Source organism: Sphaeroforma arctica, assembly GCF_001186125.1.
Source record: "Sphaeroforma arctica JP610 unplaced genomic scaffold supercont1.608, whole genome shotgun sequence".
NCBI classification, from domain to species: Eukaryota; class Ichthyosporea; order Ichthyophonida; genus Sphaeroforma; species Sphaeroforma arctica.
In genome coordinates, this window is record NW_014039950.1 from 38,146 (window position 1) to 49,735 (window position 11,590).

The window sequence follows — 11,590 nt, forward strand, 5'->3', positions numbered from 1 at the left end:
ATATATAAATAATATAGCTGAAGTAGATGTAGTAGATGAAGTAGTTAGATTTGAGAAAGATAAAATCCACTTCATACACATCCAAGATAGAATTACCGACATTTGTACGTATCTACATTCAACAACTCAAGTTTCCTCAACCACTACGTTCTAGGTTGGCCCCCACCTTACACAACGGGCGTGTAGTATGGGAAGACAGTGCACTTGTGCGTGCAGTGACCCATGGACGCACCTTGGTAGTAGATGAAGCCGATAAGGCGCCTGTGGAGGTTGTATGTGTGCTCAAATCGTTGGTAGAAGACGGGGAGATGTTGCTTTCCGATGGCAGGCGTATCGTCAGTGCTGGACAATTATCCAGGAGTGGGGCGGATGAGAACGTGATTCCCATACATAAAGACTTCCGCATGTTTGTGCTTGCGAACCGACCTGGATACCCGTTTTTGGGTAAGACAGCCTGAAAGTTGGAGTGACGAATAACGGAGTACCCAACGAATATATAATCAGTCTCATACATATGACACATGCATTATCAGGCGTATGTATATAGTAGTGTATATATCCACATACCTATGGTATTTCATGTTGAGGTGATACATGCATGATAAGTATATATATGCACATACGTATATGCCAGAATTTTGAGGTGATGCATGTATGGTAAGTGTATATATCCACATACGTACGGGTCATAATGTTGAGATGATATGATACATGTACGTGAAGTGTATGTAGTCTCATACGTAGGGTATTTAATATGAAGGTGATGCATGCATGTGAAGTGTACGTATTCACATACGTTTGGATCATACTATTGCGTGATACACGTACTCAACCCATTTCGTGAATAGCTAAAGGCAGTGGCTTGATTCCGTATGTGTTCTATATGTGTATAAACAGCTCTAAATTCAAATGCACTTGTTAGATTGTACACGCAGAGCAAGTAGTATATATATGTATATATATATATATATATATAATATTATGCAATGATACTCCCCTGATACGCTGTGTATATGGTTACACATTGCGTTTCCACACACACACACATACATGCATATATATATATTTATATATATATATATATATGTAATATATATGCAATGATGCTTCTCTGATACTCTGTGTATATGGTAACACATTGCGTTTTCGTACATACATATACATATACGATCATAATACTGAGCAGATTCATATCTTTATATCGTATGACAGGCAATGACTTTTTCCGCGAATGTGGAGACGTCTTCAGTTGCCATGTTGTGGACAACCCCGACAAGGCAAGCGAGACGCTGCTCTTACAGGTATGTGCAATCTTCGAATAGTTAGGCCTCTATTGCAAATACATGACATTGCAGGCTAAAGATTTTTATTTTGGATAGGTAGGCCTTTACTACGAATACATGGCATTGTAGGCTAGAGACTTTTGACTTGGTACGTACAGCCCGGGTAATAGTATAAGAGCTCTCTCTCTCGTACTTATGAATCTAAGTCACCATTTCATTATACATAGCGGTCTGGTGCATGAAAGTGCCTCAGTACATACTGCCGTGCTTAGTAGAGGACTTGTATTACAGTTCGAAGGAATAATAATATGGACCTAACTTGCTTATACCCTCATCTCGGACACAATATTTCTTCACATTCATAAGTCTTAGTTGTATAGCCTATCAGCCTGGTATCGCGTTTAATTGAAGTATTTAAGGGGTTGTGAACACGTACTGGTCTCTCATTGCACGTTCACATTCAGTTCGTCTTCACCTGTGTATAAAGTAGGCTTATACACGGAATGTGCTCAGGCACAAACCTTTGGAGCTGGTGCAGCCTAAGATGTAACGAATATATGCTGATATGAATTTGATACCCTCTATACTTCAGATATATCCATCCATACTAATATCATAAATGGAGAAGAATGACTCTACCCCAACGCACGGTGTCGCGGTTATTACATTTACTCAATAAGGCACAGAAGAGTGATACGAAAACCGTACTTCGCGTATACTTTTACTTCTCAAATACTTTAACTTCTAATATATTTGTACTTCTCATATACTTGTTTCCTCATCGCTCATGATGTTGTCGTCCGTTCTGATACTATACAGTCGTATGCACCGAATGTGCCCAAGCACATGGTTTCACGTTTGGTAGAGGCCTTTGATGAAGTGAGAGGGGGGGTGGATAAGGGCCTTCTAACGTACCCGTACTCCACCCGAGAACTCGTCAATGTTGTAAGACATTTGCAGACATTCCCCCAGGATTCCTTGTCTGTTGGTATGTGCTTCATAAGCTGCTCGTGGTGCACGCATCGTATGCTAGGACCCTTCACACCCTGACATATCCGCACAGAACCAAAATCCTCCCTGTTCCCTGTAATATACGCAAACCCCGAACCCTAGAACATCCAACCGCGCGCGCAACATTTACCACGCGTGCGTTTACCTACGTAAAATACAGCAAATTCCTATTTGTATATTCACCCATAGCACCAGCGTTTATTCGTATGCCAGAAGTGAACCGCCCCGCATACAGGAATACAAGACGTTAATATAGTGCTTTTACAGATTGCATCGAACAAACTTGGAGATACCATGACTTAATGACCGTTTTTCCTACTGTATCTGCAGCACTGGGGAATGTGTTTGCCTTTGATCAGTTCGAGAGCGATACCGTAACAAGTATTAAAGAAATCATGGGCCATCACGGTATCGGTTTGGACGATCTAAATGCACCCCCCATCGGCCTCCAGGTAAATCAAACCTCAACTATATAAATATGTTGTATTTTCACTTATATATATATAAATATACATTTATATATATACTATATATATATATGTATATTTAACATATATATATATATTTATACATTTATATATATATATATATGTATGTATATATATATACACATGTATAATATGTATATATATAATATATATATATATATATACAAACACACACACACACACATATATATATATATATATACATATATATATATATAAATATATATACATATATTCAATCCAAATATATATATATATATACATGTATATAGAAATATACATATACATATATATACATACATATATATATGAATGTATGTATATATATATATATATATATATATAATATATATATATATATATATATATATATATACATAATATATATACATATATATCTATATATATATATAATATATATATATATATATATATATACATGCATATATATATATATATATATATTTATACATACACACATACATATATATCATATATATATATATACATCATTCGAATGGCTTCTGCTGGATGTTATTCCCTTTATTCTCACTTGGCTGTATGTCACTTCAGTTGAACTAACGCTTTCAATTGATGTTATGATTATACCAATTGGTCAACTACTAGGAGGCACAAACACTAGCGCGGGTGGAGTCTGAGGGCGTAGTACCTTTCGTACCTGCTTCAACATCGAATCTGCGTTTACGGTATGATATATCATATTATTCCTGTAACCGTTTATATATATTTATATATATATATACATACATATACATATACATACATATACATACATATATATATTGTTTATTTATCTAATGAAATAAACTCCTCAATTTAAAAAATATATACACTAAATGACCGGAAAATACGACCTTACCTGACAATCCTCTTTACAGTAGATGCGATCGCCACACTTGCACATGCATGTAGCTTTATCCCCGCATACGTCACAGAGGTCGTTATCTGTATCTCTCATGGCTATGCGAATACTCAAGAGGGATGCTAATGCCCGCTTGTTATCGCATCTGCACTTAGGAAAATTTGGCAAGCGGTACGTGATTACAACCTATTCAATAGGGCTATTTGGTCTACCTCAGTGACCATATTGTGCACAAGAGCCTGTAAATTATCTGCCTTTTAAAAAAAAAAGTATAAATAGTAAAAGCACAGCGTACAACGAATTGTCACAGCTAGTTGGTAATCAAATTGTGTATTTTAATGGGTAAGTGTAGATATGCCCATATCTCAGGATCATGCAGTGATGTTTGAGTCTTTGAGATGATGCACAAGACTGGAACCAAAGAAATTATCGTCGCTCGGCTCAGTCTATCGTTTTAGAAAAAATCTCACCGGAAAAGAAATCGAGATTGTACGTATTTGTTTTTATAGAAACAATACTATATTTTCAAAAGCAAAATAAAGGCTCTCGCGGCATAAAAATTTGACACTCGCGGTCTCGCCGCCTCTCATTTTCTTGAAAATTATGCTCTCATAGCCGAAAAAAATGGGGTTTTTTGTGAAAACAAATAGATTATGTACAGTGGTTTGTCATGTGCCTGGAAACATAGCCCCCTGTTTCATTTAGACGACTGCTGAAAATTATAAATAAATAGCCTCTGTTCAAATCAATTATCATTTATACACAACACGAGGCTAAATATCAAATATGGTCTTCTTGATGATAAAATTATCACATAAATTAATATTGTATGTATATTGTAGTATGTACAGAGTACACACTCAACTTCACAACAAAGTCACAATACTGCTGTTGCCTACACTTATTTAGTATCTGGTTAGTGGTTACTGGTAGGACTAAGACTGTCCCTATGATGGAGTGGGGTGGTATTTTAATTTTAAAAATATAATAATAATAAATTGGGACTATTTAATACCTCATTTTTTATAAAACAAAAAATAAAAAGTAGAACTGTATGAGTGTAAATATGTAGGCACCAAGAGTGCATTTTCTTATTTTTCTTATAAACCCGTTAAAAAAATAGTTCACTTTTTTTTAGTTTTGACAGAGAAGATTGTAGATGCCCGCTGGGAATGGGCCCAATGGGGGTCTCTAATAATCAAGTATCTATACTGTTCCAGTTTATTTTACACACGATGAGTCGAAGGGGCAGTTTTTTAATTTTTGTACTATATACAAAGAAGCCAATATATACTGAATACAGGGGGGGTGGAAACTCTCGGACGAGGTCTGAGGAGTGTTTGGTAAAAACACATCTTGATTCATGGATATTTTTAAATTGGCGATAGATTTCATTAGTAAATACACCCAACTCTCACGAGTCACGACTCACGACTCACGATTACGAAGCACCAGGGGCCAGGGCGACCAGACTGGCAGGCACGCCAAGGGCCCAGGGCCCCAGCCCCCAGGGCCCAGGCAGTCAGGATATCTCTCTGTGTGACTGTGTGTGTGTGACTGTGTGTCAGTCTCTCTCTCTCTCTTGTGTCTCACAGACTCTCACACACTCTCTCTGTCACACACACACACACACACCTCAGAGGCTCAGACACACTCACGCTCTCTCTCTCTCTCGCTTTATCTCTCTCGGGGGGGTTTCTTTTTTAAAAACAAGAGGGAGAATTGAGAAAGTAAGAATGTAAAATAGTATTTAGTAGTAGTTCTACTAAAAAAATACTCTAGTAATCGAGTTGGCAGGTAGGCACCAACTACCTAGAGGCGTAACCAAGCCTTGAACTTTTGAAGTCACCAACAGTGGTTCTGTAATCTGTATGACTCCAGTGACTCTCTCAGTAGAGTTACTACTCATTAAAATTTCGAGAAAAAAAACGAAGTCGTGTTGTATTGGACGTTCGTTGTTCTGTCCTTTTTTAAAAATATATCACTCTCTAGGCTCTACGATCCGTAAATAGATATTGAACAATCTCGCGTAGGCCGTAGGCCGTAGACTGTAGGCAGTGTAGACTGTAGGCAGTGTAGACTGTAGAGTCGTAGAATCGTAGACTGTAGAGGCCTAGAGCCGGGGGCGGGTAGGCCGCCCGCCGGGAATAGACTACATATTTACTTGTGTAAACAACTTATTTTATTTGCACCAAGTATACGCCGTACAAACACACATGTGCGTGTGTGTGTTCAGTAAATAATGTGTTCAGAAAATGTGATAGTTGATACATCTCAATATGAAAATGGTTTTGTTTCAAAAAAGAGATGCCTAAATAAAACTTTATGTGTGCAAATAAAATAATTTTAAAACAATTTATTAGCCTATCAAGTATCAGACATTCAGGCCATCAGCATCTACACAATTAATGCAGGAGTCCCCAGCTGTCCAGACTCCAGACTCCAGACTCCAGACTCCAAAGTCCAGACTTCGGCGTATCAGATTCTCAGTATCACCTAAATATATCACACACTTGTGGCTATTCGGTTAATTTCGACCTGACTTGCGAGTCGCGGATACGGATTTATAGGGATTTACGGCCGCCCCTGCGCCACCTACGTCCTACCCGGAACTTCCGGGTCCTCTCTCTCTACTACTATTTACCAGTAGTAGTAGAGAGACTCCTACATACGTGACCTTCGTCCTACGCCCTAAGGCAAAAAAAAAATTATCCTTTTCTATTAGAGACTTCATAGAATCGTAGATACGTAGAGTCGTAGAGTCCTAGTTCGTGTCTTGGGCTCTTAGTCTCCTAGGTATTTATGTACAGAGCTGTATTTAATAGATAAAGATTATTGGCCCGAATATTTAAAAATACCCTAGAAGAAGGAAAATTTATAAAATTTATTGCGGTCGTCAGTTTGAGAAAACTGAAGAGTAACATATGCGTATCAGAGGCTCAGTCGTTCAGAGGCTCAGGACTCAGAGCTATGATGCCATCCGCCATCTGCCATCTTGTGTGGAGAAAAGCACCACCTACGAATTCTTTTTTACTCACAACCTTTTTTCGTCGTTTTTCCACAATATTTTTAGAATTTGGTCCAGCCCCAGCCCCCACGGTGCACGATGTGGGTAAATCTGCCTATTGATAGGTTTGGAAAATATATTCAAAAATTTGAATACATAGATACTTGCGTGCGATATTGCTAATTATTTTTAGAATTGTGCGATTAGATGCCAATCTTTATTTTCTGGAAATATAACGGAGATAGTTTTGTTTTGTTTTCGTTTTGTTTTTTTTATCCAAAATTCAAAATTGCCGTTTTGTTTTGTTTTTTGTTTTTTTTTAATCAAAAGTCTATAGTATTTATCAAGAAGGCTATGCGTTTTGCTATTTTACTTTTTTTTTGTTCTATTTTTATTTTTTATTTTTTTAAACCTACACAGAAACAGAACTTTTGTTCTTACTTTTTAAGAAATCAAATAGGTACAAACGCACATTTGTATATATTTTAGAGGGCTAGCAAATAATTATGGTATTTTTTTAAAATAAATACATAAGTCACATACATAAATACATAGTCATTTTATATAAAATTGATATAGTGTCGATAAAATATATGAGGGTTTTGCATTTTTTTTTTTAAAGTACCCCCGCAGAACTTCCCATCTTAAGAAAATATAATAGAAAATAAAAACACCATCTGTACCTATACCCATCACATGGTATCTAGTTCTCCATCCCATTGAAGGGATAGACGGGCACATCTAGTAGGCTGGCTAGGGGGGATCATTTTTATGCCCCATTTCTCAGTGGGCCATCTCGCGCTGAGACTATTCGGTAATACAACATATGTCACAAGTGTCAATATCACCTGAGACTCCCCCAGTTGTTGGATCCCAATATTTTGATGTTTACAATTGTATTTTTAAATATCCCAAAATAGACTATTTGTTTGTTTGTTTTCTGTCATTTCAATATATCAATAATTGAGTTATTTGATTATTATCTACAATTAGATACAAATATCTACAATTGCGTTTCAACGTATACCAGGATTTAGAACCGTGATAGCGTCTAAACATTAATACGTTTATAATATACGTTAACATGTGCTTCTACTATAGGAATCTGCTGATTTTACACCGACACTTACCGCTCTGCCACCAACATCCCCGACTCCTAATGTCCCGAACCCTGATCATGATGATGTCCCGCCCGGCGCCAGGTCTCCATCTACCAAACCATCAAAAGGCACTGTGCCATTTGATCCCACGATACCCGATCCTCCCAACGCAGCGCCTCTCCCTACAATTTTTCGCCCACCAAAGGAATCTCTTGTTCAAACATATGATGAATATCATCGCCGAACCGGACACCACAATCGCACTACTACCATCTGGATGGCAACCAAAGAGGGAATTACATCAACGTTCCCACCTCCATCTTTAGTGACCACTGTAATAGCTGGGCCTCCACATTAGACTCTATGTTATAAACGTACTCTTAAGCAGTACGTAAACTATAAACGTACTCTTAATAGTACGAGGAACTTAAGATTTTTAAATGGTTTTTGATGGTTTTATTCATTAGTACCTTTTCCATTTTACATATCAGATATTTGGATAAGGCCATTAAAAGGCCCCAGTAAAATACCAAACATAAGAGTTGGTCTAGTTCTATTAATAGAACTATATTTACTTTCCAATTTTATTTATATCTGAATACTTGGTAGCGAGATGGCTCAACCGAATATAGGTTTCTAGGGACTATTAACGGTACCTAGTTCATCCTCCGATCAGCCAACCAGATGTGCCAGGCTGATGAAGGCTAAGTCGGTAATTCGTGATAAGTGGAAAGTTATTGGTTAAGATAATAATAAAAGACATCAAGAGTATTTTCTTTTTCTTTTGACAATTTTTTTTCTAAAGATAGGATTTTATGAGTCTCTCGGATTCGCCCCACGAAACATACCATAGTTTCTAATAGAGCGACAACGAAACACTAAATTCAATCCCATCGGCGAAAACAGTACTGAGAGGATTATATATAGGCAATGTCTCAGCCTCACAATCCCTCAGAGTACTGCTGTTTTCACGAGACATACCTAACTTTACTAAAAGACTCATTTCGTCGTTTATTTACTTCGAAATTATCACGATATGCTAAGATCTCAGTGTTGCACTGTTATCGGAGTCCACGGGGACTACGATGTATCCGTCTGTGTATCCGTGGCCTGCTCGATTTCATCTGTCAGAATGGAGTGTATATGTAACTCTGTGGCCGACTGGCTATTGTGCACCGGTCCGTCCTCTTGTGTGAGTACATTAACCTGCGGTGTCGTCGTAGTTGAGGTCGACTATCGGCTTGGATATTGTGGTGGTTGGTGACCGGACCCCTGTGGTGGTGTAGATTGCTGTTCCATTATGGCCTCTCTCTGTTGATGACTGGCGGCCGACGTCCGTGTTCTAACGTCCTGCTCCCCAGGTTGGGCCGCCCGGTAATGATGCCAGCGCGGTATGTGTCGCAACGCTGGTGGTGCCTGTGCTCGGCAACCGTTGCACGTCGTTGGGTTAGTTGTTGGAGTCGGGCGCTGTTGCCATTGTTGCTGCTGACGCTGTACTATGTGAGGGCTGAGTCTACTATTCGTCGTTTCCCCCCGGGTTGTGTCCCCATTGTGACATCGACGGATGACCAAACGTTGATTCGAACGAATCTGGGCCTCCTGAATATCAGGACTTAGCAGCTGTAATAATTCATGGGTCTCCATGAGCTACCACTTCGGGTGTAACTGTAGTTTGCGCTCATATGTACGAGATCATAACGTTTCCTCCAACAATTGAACTATGCAATGGTTAAACAAGTTTTGCTTAAAGTCTGCGTCGGTCTGACAACGCTCGTGTGCTCGACGATGATTCTCCATAAGGTACGTCATCTGTTCCATCACTGGAACAGTACTAAGCTTCAGGAGTCTTTTCGCTCGTTTGCAAAATGTGGGATCCACTGTGGCCTGAGTCACGTGTGAACAGATTTGTGTTATTTGGAGTTCTGGTGTTCATGCAACTAAATGTTGGTGATTAGCTTTTATATAGTCGAGCGTACACTGCTCGGCTTTAAAGTGGCTCAGCACCTTATGGGACCAACGCAGGCTCCATGCTTAGTCTAGACCTGAATTTTGTGCATTCTTAAGGGCTTCCCTTGGTGCCCCTTTAGTGTCGCGCTCCATAATGTTACTGAGGCTTGTTCGCTGGTCTCGAGTTGTGTGTTGCTCTCAAAGTCTCAAGTACACCCCGTAGAGCCTCCGCTCGTGGTAAAACATTCTTCTCTACTGCACTACATAGCTCTTCTGACAGCTTGAGCATCCTGGCATGCAAGGCCTGGCGGTCAGCCGCTATACTGTCCGGGGTCGGAGGTGTGATTTGTTGAGCTAAACGACGGCGCTTGTCTGCTGACGTTACTTGACTTGATGGGGTACGTTCGAGCATTCGACGTGTCGTCAGACTATCGTCCATAGTTTCCCGAACGAACTGTTGTCCCTGACGTTGCGCTTGGAGGGATGTCTCCAGATTATCTCGGCGGATTTCGAGCGCTTCCCTACCGTGCGGGTTCTGTGTAGCTCGTTGTTGTGCTTGTGCAAAACTCTGGAACGATAAAGGTTCCTGCCACGTGCCATCTTCCTCCTGATCCGATGACGTATACCCTACTCCGTGCCGAGTCTGGTCTGCCCCTCGGATGCAGAACTGTAGATTGTCAGGTGACGGTGATTTCGCCCGCTGTAGTCGTTGCAAACGTCGATCGTATTTCTCCAATACTGATTGCAATTATCGAATTAGATATGTCAGCTGTTCTGGTGTATCACTGTCTCTACCTCAACTATGTCGTTCCCCTTGACGACGGTGACGCGGACGCTTGACCCCCGCAACTCTTGAGACCTCTCGATGAGTTGTACCTACTTGGTGTGCCGTATGCGATGTCCAACGTGCGACTCTTAATGGTTCAGGGTTACGTTGGTCACTGTCTGTGAAATCCACGTCACTAGGAGTTGTTATCCGTCCAACTCGTTGCTGTTACACTGTTAGGGTCCGCTGAAGTATTGCTTGATTAGTGCGATGTTCCGCCTCCAGATCGTCCGACATGTCTCCCTCAGTGTCTGCGCGATCCTGGTTACGACGTCTAAAACCCCGTTGATGGATGTCATCTCTCTCGCGTTGTTCTGGCGTAAGATGTTGTTGTCGTCGACTCTGTCTAATGTTGGTCATGGTGGTCCTGAGTTATGTCTATCGATTAATATACGATGTGACGTTATCCTTGCCTCTCTTCTGCCTTAAGTAGTCAACTGCTTTGTCGTGTCGTCGCTTTTGAATGACCTAAAGCCACGTTGACAATACATACATCGTCTACGTCGTACTCTATTTCGTGATGTTGACACATCGACGTTATCCCTACATAGGTAATCGTGCCTCAAGCTGGCCGCTCTTTTACGCTTCCAGCTAACCCCTGCTCTTGTCCACATGCCACTGCTCTCTCGGTGGCTCCTTACTCCCGACGATCGTCTTCTATCTCATCTAAGCACATGTTCTTTACTCTCTTCAACGCTCATCTAGTCCCCCCAAGGACTGTCGCCTCTATCCTATCTTAGCTATTCAGTTGGACCACCAATAGCATACGTCGTTTTAGCCTGGAGCTTATGAACTGAAGCAAGCACTTGTCTCGTCTAACTTGGTTGGTCGACGCACGCACATATTGAACACGCACGCACATTGACATTGCTTCGTGCTCATGTACCCATTGATGTCACTTGCTTGCATGTTCATCATTCCTGGTACTAAATTATGTCACGATGCTGTGCTCTATCTGGTGTATACTCTTTACTGTGTGTGCAACTTACTGCCTGTGTAAACTTCGATGGAAATTACTAGGTTTCAAACTATATTAAACTAAAAT

The 11,590-nt window shown here is 40.1% G+C and overlaps 3 protein-coding genes across 3 annotated transcripts; 1 reads left to right on the top strand and 2 right to left on the bottom strand.

The window, feature by feature from the left end:
- Positions 1-152: 152 nt before the first annotated feature.
- SARC_07569 (hypothetical protein) lies at positions 153-3,364 on the top strand (the record flags this gene model as incomplete). The annotated part of the gene is made up of 5 exons (XM_014298487.1): positions 153-444; positions 1,213-1,301; positions 2,103-2,271; positions 2,625-2,746; positions 3,356-3,364. Exons 1-5 carry the CDS (start codon positions 309-311, stop codon positions 3,362-3,364), a joined length of 525 nt encoding a protein of 174 aa, XP_014153962.1. The 5' UTR covers positions 153-308.
- Positions 3,365-9,005: 5,641 nt separating this feature from the next.
- On the bottom strand, positions 9,006-9,416 carry SARC_07570 (hypothetical protein; the record flags this gene model as incomplete). The annotated part of the gene is made up of 1 exon (XM_014298488.1): positions 9,006-9,416. One exon carries the CDS (start codon positions 9,414-9,416, stop codon positions 9,006-9,008), a length of 411 nt encoding a protein of 136 aa, XP_014153963.1.
- Positions 9,417-9,876: 460 nt separating this feature from the next.
- SARC_07571 (hypothetical protein) lies at positions 9,877-10,905 on the bottom strand (the record flags this gene model as incomplete). Its single annotated transcript, XM_014298489.1, has 3 exons — positions 9,877-10,419; positions 10,600-10,681; positions 10,718-10,905. The coding sequence occupies 3 exons, from the start codon at positions 10,903-10,905 to the stop codon at positions 9,877-9,879; spliced, it is 813 nt and encodes a 270-aa protein (XP_014153964.1).
- Positions 10,906-11,590: the final 685 nt, after the last annotated feature.